Below are 19,282 nucleotides of genomic sequence, written 5' to 3'. Positions count from 1 at the left end.
CAGGCTGACTTTCTTCCATTAATAGAAGATGTCAAACACTGGCAAAAAGAACCATGCTTACAATTTGATTTAAAATTCAGACAAATGCTTACACTTAGATCTGGTTGCAATGTTGTTCTATATGCTTTGTGAGATAATCAAATTCCTGGGTCATCCCGTCCTAATCAATCAAGCAACTTGACTTTTACATCGAGATGTCAACCTCATTTTCCTTTACACCTAAAAACATATGGTTTGTCCCATAACTCAAAAGTTGCAGCTGGTCAAGGGTCCATTCAGCAGGATCTCCATGAAAAGTCTACAATTTCACAACCAACAATTAGAACAAACCTAATGATGCTCTACTGACTGTGAAAGAAGTTTCACAGCACTTCATTCATTCATTCATTCATCTGCCGGCAACCTGAAGAGAACAGACCATTTGAAGAAACTGCAAGTAAAAAACAATTACTTGATCAACTCTCATTTATTTTTCAAGTAATTCAAAAGGAATTATAGGTTTGCACAGTATATTGACAATTAAAGAACGTGGACTGCAAAGGAAACACAGCACTTAAGACACAAGATTATCAAAGACACAGTAAAAGATAAAATGGACATGAAAATCAGACAGTAGTACTGAATCTAGAACTTCCTGTATTCTCAGTTCAGCTCACTAAAAGGTCAGTGCAGATGTTTTCAACATTAAAGTAGCAACGCATGAATTAAACTTAGGTTTCCCCGAGAATTAACCGTCAAAGTGTACATAAAAACATTCAAACATTCAGCATACGCACACACACACACGCACACGCATGCCCCTTTAAAAGAAGTCAACAGTAAGATATAATCTTTAAGCTCCAAACTAACAAAAGCACAAATAAAAAGTACCTAAAGATAGAATCCGATACAGAGAATTGACCATTTTGTCTTTTTGGAAACATTGCTGTTGCACGTGGACAGCGTGATTCCACGGGCAGTTTCAAGGAAATCTAGAAAGGCATTTCTCTGCAAAAATGGCTTACTTGCTCATCATTTAAACTTTTAAGATATTCTGCATAGGATCAGTGTGATCATGTGACCTCTCGGCACGCACAGAAAACACAATGCTGTGCTGCAGTCACAGCTCCCTGACTGCTTTGTGCAGCCTTAAGAACATATACAAAAGGAAGAAAAGAAAAAAAAAATAACATGATGAAAGTATTCAATTGAACTTCCGCGGGCTCCAAACTATTCAAGTCAAGCAGAGTCAAACTGGGGCTGAGGAACGATGTTCAATATCATCATAAAAACTTAATTTTAATTACAATTTATAAAAAACACAAACTATAAAAAGTTCTGTTTGTGACAATTCTCTACACATAAAGTGGTATTTCAAACATAAAATTATTTCACATACTATATAACTATATTTGCCAAGCCCGAAACATTGTTTCAAATATATTTTTGCTTTTATAGTCAGCAATCCAGACTGTTGCATTTGGATAAACTGGGGTCTCCTGTGTGAGGTCAGCCTTGGTGGAGAATATTACATTAAGTGAGGCACATTCTGAATACGACATAAAAACCACAGGGGTAACATGGATTCTGTTTAGAAGATCCTAATCATTAGCAGAAAGAACAATGGAGTCAAGGTGGCCTGCTGAAAAATGATTGTTGGCTCTGGTGAATGTCTATGAACATCAGTGGTGAAGCAAGGACACAATAAGAATCGCCAGTCTTTCCTGCAAATATTACAGTCTGAAATGTAGTTCTACAATCCCATTTTCAGCCGGCCTGAAAAATTCTTCCGCTGCTTCAGTGGCAAAAGCCTGACTTTTTTTTCAAACATCTGTAAGATTCTGAACTTGCAATGTGCAGAAAAGAAAAAGAACATTACTATAACCTTCATTAAATATTAACATGCCATATATTTGAACTGCCATAGATGTAGTTGTTCGCCCCTCTCGTTCTCATTCAGACTCATGCGTAAAGCAAAACTGGTCATGTCTCTAAACTGTGCCCGAATTCAGTGTCCAAGTAACAAGCTCAGGCAAACAGCAAAGACAGAATAACATACAATGAAATTGATAAAAAAAAGCTATTCATTCACTGCTCATTCCACCCCAGACTATACCTGTATGTAAACACAGCTGCAAAACCAAACTCTGACAAGATATTTACATATCCAGATGGTTCTCCCCAGACAGTGCTCTATCTCTTTCAAGAAGGATCTTTTTCAGCTCATTTATCTACATTATAAATTAGGACAACCAGTGTTCTACATTCCACTGCAGCTAAGTATGTGCAGTAACCTGGACTTATACATAATTACCATATGCACATGCGGGTGCAGCCATCTGTCCAGCCAAACTACACTTCTTTTCTGTTGTTACAGTAAACCTGAGAGAGTGAATTAAAAGCCAAACGTTGTCATTGTACAGAAAATAAACGTAATTTGAAACAGAATAAAATGACTGCAACATCTGTGCTCTAATGCTGGAAGAATGTAAATGCTTGAGTTTTCAATGGTGCTTTCATTTAGATCAAATCTAAAATAACATTGACAAAAGCAAAAAAAATAAAAAAATAAAAATAAAGGGAAAAAAAATACAGTTTTCCCCCGATGCCAGGACTCGACGATGGATTCGATTGACAGCAAACAACTTAGGACTAATCGGCCCTGCCGTTGGCTGTGCTGACAGCGTCTTTGTGAGGAAGAGGAGGAAACAAAGAGCAGTACAGATAGAGGTGAGAGGAAAACAATGTGGCACAAACCTGCTTTCCTACTTCCACATCAGTTTAAAAAAAAAAAAAAAGGAAAAAGAAAAAAATCTTCCATAGATAAATAACATTAAGACCGCTTCACAGAGATCGACAAATTTCTCTTCCTGTCACTCCTTGGAAAGGTTACTGGTTCTTATAAAAGCTGTATAAACCACAGAGGTGTAGAATGAGTTAGTTTGGCCTGAAGCATTTCAGGCTCGGTCCAGTGAAGTCATTCTATAGGTCATTCCTTAATTTTGCAGTGGGTGATAACTCTTTGGAGTTTTTCCTTTGTAGGCACTAAAAAGAGCAAAGGCAAATAACAGACCCCTGTGTCTCAGCGTCTCATCTGTCCCATCTGGTAGTTTTCTCTGGCCTGCCGGTTGCTGCGCTGGCCCTGTTGGTTCGCTTGCTGATATCTCTTTCTCATCAGTGTACCTGCAGCACAGGGGACGATTAGGGGAACACAGAAAACAAATGGAAGCGCTTCATCATAAAGGACTTGTTATAAAACTTGACACAGCAAGATATCACAGCAAGATATGGCCGAGCTTTTCTAGGCCATTTAAATGCGGTGATGGTCACAAGCTGGACCTCGACTCCCAAACTTTTTCCTCAGAACGACATTTCTGCTCAAAATCTATCACTACCGAACAGCTGCGTGTGAGGCACATATTTAACATAAAACATGAAGTACTGCACCTGGCAGTGGCTTTGGTGGGGGCAGTTTGGGGTTGCTGCTAGGGGTGTGGACACTGCAGATTTTGATGAAACCAGCCATCAGCATAATCAGAGCAATGCCCATCAAAAGCACTGCCCACCAGTAAGCCTGGACGAGAGAAATACGTATCAATCGTGGCTGTGCCTTGTGGTGCTCATCTGTGATTTGCTGGTTCCCGTTCCACAGGACTCACCACAATCCACTCTGCGATGTTCTCATAAAGCTCCGCGTTGAATATTGCTTTCTTTAGCCTCGCCAGGGGCCCGTCTGCATCCACCAGGCGACACTTCATGAACACGTCGCAGTAGCCCTTGAAGTCATTGCACGGAGAGCCAGGCTGCAGGTTTGTGATTTTCTTGTTGAAGAATTGGGACCATTTCTCTGAACCCGTGCTGCTGCAGGTGCTGGGTTTCACTGAGTGAAGAAAGAAAGGAAGAGACCGATTGTTATCCTTCGTTGAAAAATAAAAAGATAAATAAATATGATGGGGTGCGCACACTACTGCCCAAATTAATCCAGTGTGACATTTCCACTGACAGTATGAATGCGGATCCACATGCAACCTTGTCACTCACTTTTCTCCATGCAGCACACGTGGCAGAGTTCAGATGCCTCATCACCTCCGGTCTGGCTGGAACAGGTGCAAACTTCAAGGCCGTACTTCTCACAGATGGATCCGGAGCAGACCTGGCCCAAACAGGGAGATAGACTTTAACCATTTGTGCCAACACAAGGAGACAGAAAACATATAGAGAAAATATAATGATCCAATAACAATTTGATTATAAATTAAATTGTTTTCTGTTCATTTTCAACAAACATCAACAAATATTCAACAAAGAATCAAATCATTTAATTTATAATTCAATTGTTAAGATTGTTTGATAGAATATAGAAGTCTGTAACAAGAAATACACTTGAACAAGTAAGCAACCGCCAGGGTGATGTATAACAGTCAATAATAGCTGAGGAACATACCCCATTGAGACAGACTTGTGTTTCTCGATGGCAAGTGGTGAAGTTTTCCTTTGGTTCTGAGGCAGGACAAAGAGCTGTAGCTCCATTGCACATGCCCACTTTGGCACATTCAGAGTCCTCCCTGCACCGCTCACTTGTGCCCATAAAAGTACACGTCGCTGTACAGCATGGGCCTTGGCTGGGACTGAAAATTAAAAAGGAAATTTCAAATTTGCAATCAGACAAAAACAAAAAACAAACACGGTAAATGAACAATCGGCAAAGATTTTTGATCACTAAAATACAGGACTGCGTGAGGAGCTTAACAGATCATGTCTAACCTGCAGATTTTTCCAGGCTGAAGTTTGCACTTTTTACCCTCCTCTTCATTGGCATTGTAGCAGCAGGGGTCTTTACACTGATCGCTGTAGCCGCAGTCACAGTCTTCTCCTTCTTCCACGAGTCCGTTACCACAGATAGGCTGCCCAGACTCTGCACATACCAACGGTCCGCATGAGGACTGACTGGTCATCTCATATACAATACATGCGCAAACAGGAAGAGATCTATTGTAAAAAAAGGCAATTACCAACAAAACAATCGTCCTTCTTCTTTATCAACACGGCACTAATGTTGCGGATGCTGCAAGATGAAAACTTGTTGTTGTTGAGCTTGTCTCCAGAGGTGGCTCTGGCGTACATGATGTAGTTGCCGTATTCTTTTTTGAGCTGATCCTTAGACTCTCCGGGGGTGCATTCAGTGCCGGAGTCATGCTGTAAAACAGAGGCCAACGAAAATGAAGGCCAGAGGCCGTTAGTGGGAGCACTGGTCTTTTCGCACACCTCGATGAGACAAGACACATGGAAAAGAGATCGATGCAGCCAAATGGCGGGACTTACAGGAGACCCAAAGTTGTGCCCAACTTCATGAGCGAATGTGATGTGGGACACCTTGGGAGGGACATGGGAGGCATAGTTCTGCACAGTGATGATGCCGGTGTTCAGAGACTTCCGCTTTCCGTCGGAGTATAGCTTGTTCTTCTCACAGATCCCCCCAGAGCTTCCTGCGGCCAGAGCATAGACAGATATTAGAGACTGAATACTGCAGGATGAATTTGGATCCATTTGTCTCAAAGTTCAGTTTTATTTTTTGGCTTGTGGATGTATTGTTCTTATAATAGTAAAAACATATTTAAATAATGACCTGGCCCCTTAGATTTAATAACCGTCTTAATCCATGTGACAAAACTTTTCAATGACAAATGTGAGCCAAATCAAAACATAGGAGTAAAAGACATTTCATTACTGTCCAGCAGAGAGCAGCATTGAGCAGCAAATATAGAAAGACTGCACACCAAATCATGTGCATTAAATATCACTGTTCTGAAGTCTCTGGGTATACACAGTGGGACATATTGGAACCCAGACTTTTGCTTCACAATGACAGCCTTGGAATATTAAAAAAGGAATCAATGTGACAGAAAACAATGGAAAGTGCTTGCAATCAGCCTGCATAACACCCGCCAAAAGTACAGCTGCTTTTGCCATGATCCTTAAAACTAAGAGTGATAACCATCAGGGACACAGAACTGTGACACATAAACACTTCGATCAATATGTCCATTGGATTAAGAGGAATATAGACAGTTTGCTAATGACAGCTTGTTTCTATGTGAGGAGATCTTCTTTATGCTTTGGCAACAACTGATGCTCAAATCTTAGGTGACTTATACCTGGGAATCCTCATTTGCTAAGATGATGCGCGGATAAAGTGCCAGAGTTTAAGGTACAGCATATTAAAACATCATTCATGCATGAGGTATGCTTCTGGGAAAGAAGGCTGATCCTCAATTTTAGTGCAAAGATATGAGATCTCAAAGCAAACTGGTCATATAAAAACACAGCAGTGGATGAGAAGATCAGAATAATCATAAAACATGCCACAATCAGAATAACTAAAAGGTGACTTATGGATGACACAAAGATATTCTTTCCATAGTACCTTTTCCTTTGAAAAGTCTTTTTAGCTGTGTGTGCAACCAACCTGAGGGAGCTCCAACCCAGGCCAAGCCCAGTACACCATCATCGAAGTCCCTGTCAGTGAAAACATAGGCCAGGCAGTAGTCATCGTGGTTCTGTTCGGAGTTCAGTTCCAAAAACTTTTCCACTCCAATGTTGGCAAACCGAAAGGGATTGGTCCTGTCCACCTCTTCAGCAGTGGTATTTATCTAGAAAAAAAGGAAAGCTGAAAATTTACCTGAGAAACAACCAATGGGATTCATCTCTCACTAACTATATGAACAAGACAATATTCATTGTAAATTCTTATTGAAAACAAAAACAAAACAAAAGATGCATGAATGAGTGGCAGAAAACCATATTATTCAAATAAGGTTTAGAGATACAACTGACCCTGATCCTTTTAACCATGAAGCTGATGTTTCGGATACCCATGAAGTCGGTGCCCTGGTAAATAGAGTCTATCGCTTTAACATGGCTGGAGATCTGTGGGGACAGTGAATGTTGTGATTAGTCATCATGAGAGATCCTGGGGAGTGACGTTCAGCTTATGCAATTAATAAATCCAAAGCCTTTGTTTTGTTATCGCTTTCTCTATTAAGCTACCAAAGTAATATGAGAATTCTATGATGCGGTAATTGATCAATAAATCACTGCACTCCGTAATTTTACATTTATTACTTCTGACAGTGCCAAATAGATTCAACCAGAGGATGTTTTCTGTCTAGCATTGTGTCAATGGATGTATGTGTAAAATACATCCTGTTTATAAAGAAGTGCTGGGGAGAGAGAAATTTGCAAACGCAGGTAAAACTTCTAACTTTTGTTTACAGCTATATAAACACTATGATGTACTTTTATATACCACTGCCACCTGAATTTACATCCAAAAACGCATCATGAGAGCTACTTTCTACTGCAATAGAGTGCTTGCGGGGGTTAGGGTGGGACAACCAATTACATACTAAATATTATAACAGGTTTCAGCTCTAAAGAAACCTAATCAGACATTTTTTAACCGCTTAATAAAAAAGGCACTTTTACAACTTTGCCTCTCATTAACACAGGTGCAACACAAGCTGCTCAGATACTTAGCAACATTCATCATTGTTGGTATGCTACTTTAGCTGGCTGAAAAGCCTTCGGTCAATGTTGCTATACTACTTTAGCTAGCTCAGAAACATTCAGTGTGTTATTGCAGTCAAATCTTATCAGTGCAACTGGACTTTGTTTAGTTTCTTGGAGACATTTCACCTCCCCTCCAAGACACTTTTTCAGTTCTGATATACTCAGTGAGAGTAATTTTACCACAGTAGTTTTATCTGAGATATTGGGCTTCAGTTAATGTTAAAATGCGTCAGAAGTTAAAAAACAAAGAAAAAAAAATTATTGTAATGCAGCTGTTCATTGTTTCCACGTGTCTGCATTAAATGTACATATTTTCAAACTGCCTCAGTTTTGTTTAAGAAAATATTGTCACCTAAAAAAATAAAATGTGTAACAATATTTGACTTTTGGTGAAAAATTCCTTGTACATTTCAGTAGGTGTGCCAGTATCTCCCACTTTTTAGATATTTGGTTTAGCAAGATATTATAATTGGGTATTAGCACTGACATTTGGAGCTAATTTTTATTCATTTATCGGACAGATCATTTTCATATGTTATCTACACAATCTATAATGAGAGAACCTCAAGTAACAGTCAACGTGAAGAAGTGATTTGTTTTCCCCTCTACTTTGGGCAGGGTCTAACTGCACTGTTTTTATGAAGACACTTACTTTCTTCATATTTACATTTCATCTTCTTCTTCTTCTTTGATAAACAAAGAAGCAAACATAAATAAACAAATGCCCACAAAATTACAGCTCAAATGAAATGTGAGTGAGCAAATATGCTAGCTGGGTTCATAGATGCCCACATAGGAGCATCTGGATATCAGCTTTATTCTCAGTTTTGTGAGCATCGGTGCGTACCTGGGCGAGGATAGCCTCTCGTGTTTTATAGTAGTTGTAGAAGAGGTGGTCAGTCTGAATAAAGAGTTGGCAGGTATTTTTGTCTCTACCTGCTGCCCTCTTTGTTCTTAAAATGACAGGTTCATGGGCAACTTCCTCCTCCAAAGCAATAGTCACACCCTATTGCAAACAGAAATATCAAAGATAATCTCAGGGCAGATGGTGTCCAGCAGACAAACTAATAAAATTCAGCAGACAATAAGAAGCACACAAAGATAATGTTATCCCCTTGCAAATCTACAAAATTCAGACTTCTTTTTTTAAAAGAGGTACACATATCATTGTAGTCCATAAAGTGATTATTTAGTATAAATAGTGTATTTGCTACCCTGAGGACTAATAAGCGTTTTACTATTAAATAAAAACAAATAATGGATATGTACGCTCATGGCAGTATCTACTACATGGTGAGGAAATTCCCCATGTACAAACCATGACAACTCAATACATGTCCTGAAACCTTAAAATGAACCTAATCCCTCAAATTAACCTTAACCCTCAAACTAAGTTGAAGTCCTCACATGCCCCGATAGTCGTGCATTCATTTTATCTTGTGAGGCCTGGGAGTGGTTGTGTTGTTGGAACATACATTGCCTGGCTCTTCCACTGCTGACACCTGGTACCTCTTCATCCTCTGGAACACGGATTTGTCAGCACAGCCACCCTCAGAGCCATATTTATGAGGATAATCTGGTGAGGCATGAAAAAATTGAGATTGAGTGGAGACTTCATGATATGAAAGATCCTCTTTGAAATGTGTGCGCTGGACTGGTGCAGGAAGACTTGCGGTAAGAGCTTGACCGCTAGTCCACTACTCAGCGCATTTTCCCTTTTTCCTTTACAACTGTCCACCAGTGTTTCCAAGCTGAGTGGGTTTAAAAGCTATTATAAAATCTTGATTTTTTTTTTTAAACCCAAAGGAACCACCAAGGGTCCAACTTCTGCCATTCCAGTAGGGGTAACTTTTCGGCACTGATGAAGTCAATCGCTCTGTGGATGAATTCTGTTGAAAGAAATATTTATTCCAAAAAAAAATTGTAGTATTTGAATTCCACATCAAAAAGCCCTATTGAGAGGAGTCATTCTTGCTGCAATGTTGTTCCAACAGTGTTCTGTCAGCTCCCCCTTAAGGTTAGTATGATTTGAAAATTTGGAATTTCTCCTCATGCTCACTCTGTTCAGGCAAATCGGGGCCTACACATTCTATTGCATTTAATTCATGTGCTGTTTAATTATAGCACTTTTTTATAAAAAAAAAAAAAATACTCAATTGAATCTATAGAGAAAATGCTATGATATCTTTCCAACATTTTTTCCTTAACAGTGCAGTCATTTTTAGGGAATAGCTGAACAAGGTCAATGCTATTAGTCTGACTTGGGAAACTGTAGTTTTCATTTTTAAAATTGTCTGGATAAATGCATCAAGTTAGGTAAGAATACAACATTTTTAGTTTATGTTCTACCAGCTGAGAAATTAAGTTTCACTGGAAGTAGCTTCTCATTGGTTTTAACTATTTCACTACCGGTAGCCATTGACTGCAATGACATTCATGATTTATTTGGGGTATGTCAGTTAAAGACAGACACACATTCCAGGTCTCTAGGTGTAGCAGCACACTCAAGGCCTGATCTACTCAGGAAAACCACACCGAGCCAAAATGTGATAGTGTTTGATATGCATTTGCTCTGTGCTCTGTCATCATGTAATGATTTTGGTTACAGAAATTAGACTATTTGTAATTGTTCTTCAGTAAAATACATTACTGAAGAACCCCACTGTGCATATTATGGGATATCTGTTGAAAAGACAACATCAGGTAAGGATGAGTGAACAAATAGTTATGATATAGAGTGGAGTGTATCAAAGATATATCTTCACAGCATGAGGTCAAAACATTTCTGTATCATGCCGGAGTGGGTAGATTGTGTAGGTACTATGCTAGAGGAAGATAGGGATATTAACATTTGTAGCATTTTCTTTGTTGAGCTTTATTTACTTTTCAAAGAGTTGCTTTTTAAACAACCTGACGCTCAGCTCTGTGTTGTAATTCTAGGCTAGGAATTCACAACTCTTCCCTACTTATGAGTCATCTGTGCAAAGCTGAACTACCTTCATTCCAGTAAACAGTTCCCACTGGCTAAACTTACCAATGTCATCCTCATGATATATGACAGAGTGGAACGGTACGCTGTTTTCCTTTAGATACCGCTCTGATGGTTCCACATAATATGTCCCCTGGTGGGTTTTAATGAAGCCCTCAAAGCGCCCATCAACCACAGAGCCATGGGTCAGTGTCCCCTTTTCACCTGAAATGCAAAAAAAGGATTAACTAATACTGATGAGAAAAATGTCTTGTGGACGCAGATAACTATTAAATACCTACAGTCATCTTAAATATTAGCGGTCATCTCTTGAGTGAGTCCACCATTCTAACCATGCCATATTGGGTCTGACAACGGTGTTGATGTTTAACTTTTATCAAATGGAAAACACTGACTCATTTCAGTTACTCCCGCTGGCATTTTGCCATCCCATCTTTGTAGTTTCATAACCTTCCTGTTATGGTGCTGGCTGAAGATTATTTAGGACATTTCATTGTCCAAAGTAGAATTAAAACCATTTATCGTTTCAAAACTTCATGGACTAAACACAACAAGCAGCAATTCAGGAACATATGCTAGGCACAGCAAATAAACTGCATCAGGAGTTGACCTGTGGATTTGTTTTTATATAGTACTTATCATCACCTGCTGTCATCTCATCAGCCCTTTATGTTTCAGTGGCACGGCTGCATGACACAATTTTTAATGATTTGATGTGCATGTGCGCACCATGATAATAAACATTTGTTTTTACAAGTGTCAATGCACACAGCCAAAAAAAAAAACAAAACATGACAATCACTGATGGCGGGGACACTCAGCACAGATCTTGCTGCAAGGTCGGGACAAAGTCTCTATGTCCCCAAAATGTCTGATGTCCATCCCCAGCAATGAGTTTATGATTTACCTAAAATTCATAATATAAGTCCGGTTGTTAAATGAAAGGAGGACAGTTGTTGTTAAGCAGATGTTACATTTAGTCGAAATCTGAGATTTATCATGACCGAATGATAGAAATCAGCTAAGCTTTATTTCTATGCTGCCCCCTTAAATGTACCAACACAAAGGCACAGAACCTGAAAAGCAAGTTTTTCTGTCCTTTGTTCTTTTGAACTCTGCTGGAGTCAGACATCCAGGAAGTGGGTAGACTGAGAACGGAAGGAAGGACTGGATCAGAAGTAAGGGAACTGTGAGCAATGTTTTCCGTAAACAAAGATGAGACATTCTACCACGCACGTGAAAACTCCAAACAGAAAAATCTTAAAACATAGAAATGAAAAAAGTGACTTTATAGGTTGAACTTTGGTTTGAGAAGCAAGATGATAAAAATATTGAGTAAAGATTAAAAAAATGATTTGACTAACCAAAGATATCTCCACTGTAAATATGTGATGTATCCATGGGTGCTTCTTCTCCTGAAATCTCAACAATCAGATCTGGAGAAAATATAGAAGTATCCCTCTTCATTCGCAAGTTGAAATACCTAAATAGAACAGAAAGATAGAAGCAGAAGAAATGTTCAATCACAAATATTTGGGCATTCAATCTCAAAGACTATTGATTTATTTCATATTTTGAAACAGTATATTGTTTCTTTGAGAAAACCATTCACCTTTGTCAAAAACTGTGAAGGAAAACCCAGGAACATATTAGCACAGCAACAGCTCAGTTATTTTGTGAAATTCTCTCACTGGTTTTAACAGGAATGGGGCAGGAATGCAGGAACATAATCACATGAGGAGCACAAGTCACAATCTCTCCCAACACCACAGTAGTGCTTTGCTTTATTATCCCTCACCAGGCATCTCTTCAATGAGCATATGGCTTGGCATCAAGGAGTGAAGCCTCAGAAATGCTAAAAATATTCCTTCCTACTGACACTTTATAGATTGTGCCAGACAATATAGTCAGAAAATGAAACAATAAAAATAAAGGACGACCTTGTATTTCCCAATCTAGTATTTCAGGAAACATTTAAATAAAACCTCTCAGGTTAGTATGCCTAGCCTCTGTCTCTCCATAGCGCATTAGTAATACAGTGGGATTGCCCTGAGGATACTATCTTTGAAAATCAGTTCAAAAACAAATGTTCTATTTTCCATTGCAACAACTCAATGTAAGCCCCAGCTTGCAAAAACTGATGATATGATCAAGGTCATTTTCTGTCTTTTAAATCTTGGTTTACAGTAACAAATGACAAGCCCGGCAGCCAGAGCAATCTGCTGAGCTCAAGTGTCATTTCACTCCACAGCTCCGTCTGGCCCATGCTGGTTTGGAGGGACGGTGCTAACAATGTGACAATAAGGTTCCTACCCTGGAGGGATAACTACAAACACGACATGAGGAGAGACAAGTTGAGCACATTGGCTTGACTATAGAGGGAAGGGAGCCAAATAAAAAGTTCAAGAGAGATTGCAGTAAAAGTGGTATGGGTCAGACTCAGTCCAGGATTTCTTATTCAGGATCCCCTTGACCTTCATCAGCTTTCAGCTGACCGCTACCTTAACTAATCTCATTTTTCCCACCCACTGTTATTGTTATACTTAAAAGTAAAGAACATGTTCACAGCTACTGTTTTTCTCCTAGTGCGTTACTATTCCACTCAGGTGTCAGATCAGTGAAGGCAATTGTATTACCCTGATTGAAACTTTCTAATTCATTTTAGAATAAACAATAACGGAGCTAAAGGTATTCTAAAAAGCCTGATTTGATTTACCCTCGTTTTTTAAGAATAGTTATTACAAATCTGTGAATTCCCTCCTCCAAAGAAAATTATCTTTTTGAAACTAAACTATAGGAACAGATAATCCTGAATTGCAGTCAAATACACTAGTGATTCCCTGCATTACCATCGAAATGAGGAATAAAACTGGACCGCAAAAGACAGGGGATGTGAAAAGGCGCTGAAGTTGGGATCAAGAGTGTTATGAGTCCCAGAAGCAACTTAGTGATGAATTATTAAGACATATTCTAAATGCTGCTCACAGGGACCGGAGCGTCAGACAGCCACAGACTCTGCTCAGGCAAGCCCAGTACAAGAACAGTGCCCGTCGGCCAGTGTCATTACCCACAATGGTATTTCCAGTAAGGGTGTTTGGGCAAACACATAACATGTTTCAAAAAAAGCACACAGTGTGTCAATAATTGAATTATTTTCTGTTGGAGGAAGAAGACAAAGTAAAAAAAGTAAAGCCTCTTCTAAAGGCTTTACAAGTGATCTTTGGAACATCACTTTTTCAGCTGGCCATTTAATTTATAAACACAAAACAAAAAAAAGTTAAGTGTACTGATTTTTTTTTTTTTTGATCACTTCAGAAAATTGCAGTAAACTGGAATATCGCCTAACCGCTTGCTTTTGTTTATAAAAGAAATGCTTCATCGAATTATACATTTAAACTGTAGTATAAATGTTATTGAATGGACAAAACTATTGAGTGTTTGCATAGGATTCCCCATTTCCTACTCTGGTAATACGAGTATGTTTCATGTATTGATAGCATTTAAAGGGATATGTCAAGTACTCCATATGTCAGGTCTTCGGCATACCTTTGAGCTCAAATGATTGCCAGATAATATGTGAATAATTGGACTCTAGTTATACTATTCCAACAAATATGCCATTATATATTAGATGTTTACTCATTCAACAAGCAAAAGTGCAGGATTTGTGCTCATGTTTCGAGGTTAGGTTCGGCGACTACTGTTTTGCACAGGCGGTTTTGTGGAAATTAAAGAGAAAAATAGAGCATCCACCCATTACCGACTATTTTAACTACTACAATACCTTACTCTGCACTGATAATAGACAGTGGTTACACATTCGGTTTTGCATATGGTTAGGCAAAAGAGCAGGGTTCTGGTGAAAGAGTACCACAGAGGTGCCAAAGGTGTTACACAGGTGTTAGTCCCAGTTACTAAATGATAAAATGTAACAATAAAGTTACATCCCCTACAGAAAAATTGCTGTGTAAATTTGTTAACAGCAACAGTTTGCTAAGAGACCTGTATGGAGGACACTTGCTATACAATATGATGATATATTTGCCCTTAAATTCTACTGCTTAGACCCTCTATTACAATGTGGTCAAAGTATATTTAGACCAGACTGGTGTGACAAGACTCTAGTTTTAAATGCACAAAGTCTGTAATCCAGAGATTTCTTCCGTCTTTAAACACGATTTCACATGCTGACATGTAATCATATAGTGTGATGTAACGATTACCACACCACCGCAGGAAGTGGCAGCTGCAGTGACAGGAAGGGGGACATGCGACAGGGAAATCATCTGTCTGACAAGGGCATGATAACCTACAACACCCGGGGTGAAGAGGAAACAAAGGACCGGTTTCAGAATAACAGTGACAAGGCATTAGTTTACAATGAGGAAAACTGTAGCCCAAACACATAAATAAACAAGACAATAGCATATGGACTATTGGGAGCATACGTCTAGGATTGTGTCCTGTGGTTTGGACTTTTGACTGCATCATTCTGGACAACAGTGTCTTAACTAATCTAAAGTATCAGAAACAGATGTACTTTATTGATCAGGGAGAAAATTGAGTAAATAACACAATAGAAGCAACAATGGACTGGATGCTCTTTCTGCCAGACTGATGAAAATACTTGGTGGAGACAGCAAGAATGTGAAGGTACTGGGTGCAGATCATCAGTAAGTAGCTCATACAGTATGATTTGTGGCAGCGCCCCAATATCAACACTGTGTAGTGATGCACTTAGCACATCGATTTGCACAGTCTTACTGTCTCAGAGTATGGCAGAGCAACAGAACTACTCTGTCATTCTGCTCTTTCCATGTCCTCAAACACTACAATGAAAACACAAAGATGACTTTATCATATATGTAATCTATGGCAACATGAGCGACAGGCGGGCAGAGGTTAAACCCATGAATTCTCAGCTATATTTGACACCACGAAAAAGATGCCATAAAATGGCACACTCATATATATATACCTCAAAGAAAATCAAGTTTAATCGGCTTTGAAGCAGGTATATTTTCAAGAATCTGTAGGTTTTATCAGTTTTTGACTGGAAGTGATCTCAATATACCATTCTATATAGACATGTCATAAAAATACACCAATTTAGGAAAGTACAAATTGAGAATTTTTTAAGAAAATGCAATGGTTTTGATTTAGAATAAGGACATCTGAAGGACTTACCATACTCACACAAATAGATGGCACAGATTAACACATAAGTGAGAAATATTATGTGTTTGAAGTTTAACTGACCTCCCGTGGGAATGAAAGTCCAGCTGCAGGACACTATCATGAGGTGAGAGGGCCCTCTTGGCTCTCTGGTGGCTGTTGTGCAAGGCTTGTGTGTCATATGATAAACCCTCGTAATGGCGAATGTATTTATTCAAGGGTCTCCCAAACTGACCTGAAAGAGAATTCAAAATATGGGGGAAAAAAAAACATTTTCAGAGTGTCTATATTTCAGATTTTTGCCTTCCTTTAAAGAACTTGATAGAGAAAACCACCCCATATCTCTGGTTTGTCTAAGATGTGTTCATAGCTAATTAACAAAAATGTCCATTATGAAAAATATTTATAACAGCTCTTTTCTTCTAAAATGTCTCAATAAGGGGAATTTTGATGTGACAATAAAGCATCATGTACAACACGACCCATAGGTTAAGCAGGTAAATGTACATGTATTCTCTTTACTTCAGCTTTAAGTGCTGTAGCATGTCAACATGTCACATGTTGGAGAAAACATGACTCTCTTGCAATGGTGGCCAGGTATTACAAATGGTGGCTTACTGGACATGCTTAACAGGCTTATTCAACTTACTGATGTGACCCCAGAGTTAATCCTGTCAGCTTTCATACTGACCATTTCTTTGTTCCCGTAACATAGACAAAGAAAGTGGTTGGTTTGAAGCACAAGCGAGGAGCACATGATGCCCAGCAAATCAGGTGATTGAGGCGCTTTTCCAGGAGTACTGTATGTCATTGTGTCAGCTCAGTCCATGCACTGGCTGCAGGCTGTTCAAATGCTAATCTACATTCCAAGGCAAAACAGGTTGCTCATGGCTAAATAAGAGTGAAACCTGGAGCTTGACAGGAAAAGCGCCACTACATTACTTTCTGGGTGAACTTTGCAAAATAAGTCAATTTGAAAAGAGTACCAGATGAAATGCTTCATTGTTGTAAGGCTGCGATGTAAGGGGCCCATGTCATGGGAGTAATTCCCAGACTGGGACAGGTTGGATCAGGCTCGTAGCAACTTGTCCAAGGAGGGAAATGGATAATATACTCGGTTTCTTCAGCCTTTCCTTATACAAGGTAAATAACAATCAGAGCTAAGACAGCAAAACAGTAAAGCATAAAAATAATCTAAAAAGTGAAAATGTCCACTCTGCTCAAAAACAAGACCATGCCACCTTCATATTTCTCTAATATATAATGTAAGAACTTCACAAATGTGACCATCAGAAAGTTAATTGAAAAAACAACAACATAATTTTCCTATCCAAACTAATTAAGAACAGCCTTTATAGATAATAAAATATTTTTTTGTTAAACACACCCCCGGCTTCACCTGAGCTAACAACAGGGGTGAGTAAGTACGAGTCATCGAATTGAGTCATTGGAAGCTCTCAAACTACCTTTAAAGAAAGAAATACACAAAGATTTTATTGCACCAATCTTTCAAACTCCCAGACATGTTTTAGAGCATACCACAAGATTTACATTATGACTTCATGGGCACTGTGAAAGTGGACAGCTGTGATGAAACACAGGAGAGGCAACCCCCTCTGTGATGTCACTATGAAAAAACGCTGCAATAGCCTTATATCAGCCAGGAAACTGCAGTTTGGCTGAGAGTAGATGGAAGGGCAAGCTTGACCTTTTTATGCAAGTCAGGAGTATTGCGGCGCTGTTATGTAAAAGTGCACACAGGCAGAATGGAGGGATACACTGCGTAAACTTGTCTGACATTGGAGATGCTCAGTGTCAAAAAACTGCCTTCTTCATATTTCAAACTGCCACAGCTGAATGAACTCAAGGGACTCCCTGTCCTTAATATCAGAACTGTGGCAAAATGTAGGATATTGCACTGTTGGTTGAGACTGGCCACGCAGACACGAGAAATGTCTCTGGGTCAGCTTACGTCATTTTAAAAGCAGCTAATTCACTAAATGATCTTCATTCTGCATATGTTTAGTTTTAGCAGTGGTGTCAGCTCTTATAAAGCCATGACACCAATTTTCATCAAATTAAATGAGTGTATGCACAACAGCCATCCCGCTTGCTCATTGTATAACGCTATAGCTGTCCGGCCACTGCCTTACATCTAAAGTTGCCTGGAAGAACCCTCGGGTTTCTGCACTTCTGAGACATCTCAGCAAGATCACCATTCTCTGATTTCATGTACATTCTCATAGTCGATTAGCACACATGTAGTAGCCACTCAAGTTTCACTTAATTTAATCTGAGACCTCTTACAGGTGTACTAGAGTGGTTCATCCTTGATTAACGCATGCTGTATATGCGCTAAATTTGTATTAGAAAGTGACATTTTAAAAGGTAAATAAGAAGATCATAATGAGGAGAATCCAGCATATTATTACTTTGTGAAAGAGCTGGCTCTGCCTTGCCTCAGCTAACTTTTTGAGTTGAATACGTGAGTGATCGAATGAGCTGCCTTGTGAAGCCCGTTTCGGAACAGACAAACATCAAGTTTGGTCCTTGTCATCGCTCCTAATATTGCGTTTTAATCACAAGTGAGTTTATGGCGGGTGTCCTAAATACAAAAGTAAATCAATAGTTTCTCAAATAAATCGTCTGTCTATTTAACGCAGTATTTGTCAACACAGCCGTGTGTCTTGTAAATACTTTTGCTACATAGTGTCGATTATTGGCCGTTCAGAAGTCTTGGCAATACTGAAAAACACCAACAACTGTCACACACACAGAAGTGTTTCTATGTGAGTAACTCGCGAAAAATAAAAAATAAAAAAAGTTACCCAGTATATCCAGTTACAAGGGCTGACTGGGCATAAAGTAATTATCTAGCATTCGACGAAGCTCAGGTTAATACTCACAAATAGTTACTATCAACATTACCCTGCTAGCAAGCAAGTTACATACCTGAGTACAACTGCTTGATCCGATTAGCGCTAGCTTCACTGACTGAACACTTTCCTTCCCGTGAATCAATGACAAACTTACCTCCAGTATCTCGTAGAGAGAAGAACACAATAAATAGTTGAATAAACTTCATATTGAAAATCCCAGCGCGCCCAACAAGTAGCCGAGAGTATCACTGCGGGTCGTTGCTCCGCTTCACTTCAAAGACGCGCTTCCTCTTTAGCTAGCAGCCACCCAAACACAAACCCCGTGACGTCACTCACACGCGCGCGCACGTACACATCCACAAATGAACACACCCATTTCGTCAAATGGATACAAATCTGGCCACTGTCACGTCAAAAATGATTTGGGAACACCCAGAGCCAATACGGCATGTATGTTGTGAACTTTTCGGAGGATTTACGAGGACCGGGTCCTCAGTCTGGGGCGAGGATTTGTGTTTTTATTGATCAACGTGATTTTCCTTTACCCCCGTTCAAGCCGACTTCCGGGTTTTGCCTTCCCTTGTTTGGGCCATAGGTTACTTGTCTGCAGCCGTCTCTTGCAGAGAATAGTCAAATATCTAAGTTTTGTTTTTCAACAAAGCAGACGCTTGCTTTTTAATTTTCTACCATA

The 19,282-nt window shown here is 39.3% G+C and overlaps 1 protein-coding gene across 1 annotated transcript; it reads right to left on the bottom strand.

The window, feature by feature from the left end:
* Nucleotides 1-450: 450 nt before the first annotated feature.
* On the bottom strand, nucleotides 451-18,898 carry adam10a (ADAM metallopeptidase domain 10a). Its single transcript, XM_086175245.1, has 16 exons — nucleotides 18,746-18,898; nucleotides 15,797-15,947; nucleotides 11,902-12,020; nucleotides 10,583-10,741; nucleotides 9,024-9,124; nucleotides 8,396-8,554; nucleotides 6,814-6,906; nucleotides 6,446-6,629; nucleotides 5,302-5,465; nucleotides 4,992-5,175; nucleotides 4,744-4,894; nucleotides 4,424-4,607; nucleotides 4,021-4,132; nucleotides 3,639-3,859; nucleotides 3,427-3,553; nucleotides 451-3,162 (listed from the first exon to the last, which is right to left on the bottom strand). The coding sequence occupies exons 1-16, from the start codon at nucleotides 18,795-18,797 to the stop codon at nucleotides 3,062-3,064; spliced, it is 2,262 nt and encodes a 753-aa protein (XP_086031371.1). The 5' UTR covers nucleotides 18,798-18,898; the 3' UTR covers nucleotides 451-3,061.
* Nucleotides 18,899-19,282: the final 384 nt, after the last annotated feature.

The sequence above is a fragment of the Fistularia commersonii genome, chromosome 27, assembly GCF_037954325.1.
Source record: "Fistularia commersonii isolate RoL2024-O1a breed Wild chromosome 27, RoL_Fcom_v1.0, whole genome shotgun sequence".
Taxonomy (NCBI): Eukaryota; Metazoa; Chordata; class Actinopteri; order Syngnathiformes; family Fistulariidae; genus Fistularia; species Fistularia commersonii.
This window is presented reverse-complemented; position numbering and strand designations above follow the sequence as displayed.

What these genes read in the sequence shown, in the direction of transcription:
- adam10a (XM_086175245.1), bottom strand. Translation starts at nt 18,797, where the DNA reads ATGAAGTTTATTCAACTATTTATTGTGTTCTTCTCTCTACGAGATACT. An exon ending in CTGGGTTGGAGCTCCCTCAG is followed by an intron (nt 5,466 to 6,445) that starts GTTGGTTGCACA and finishes CTCTGGCCGCAG; the next exon opens with GAAGCTCTGGGGGGATCTGT. An exon ending in CGTGTGCTGCATGGAGAAAA is followed by an intron (nt 3,860 to 4,020) that starts GTGAGTGACAAG and finishes TTCTTCACTCAG; the next exon opens with TGAAACCCAGCACCTGCAGC.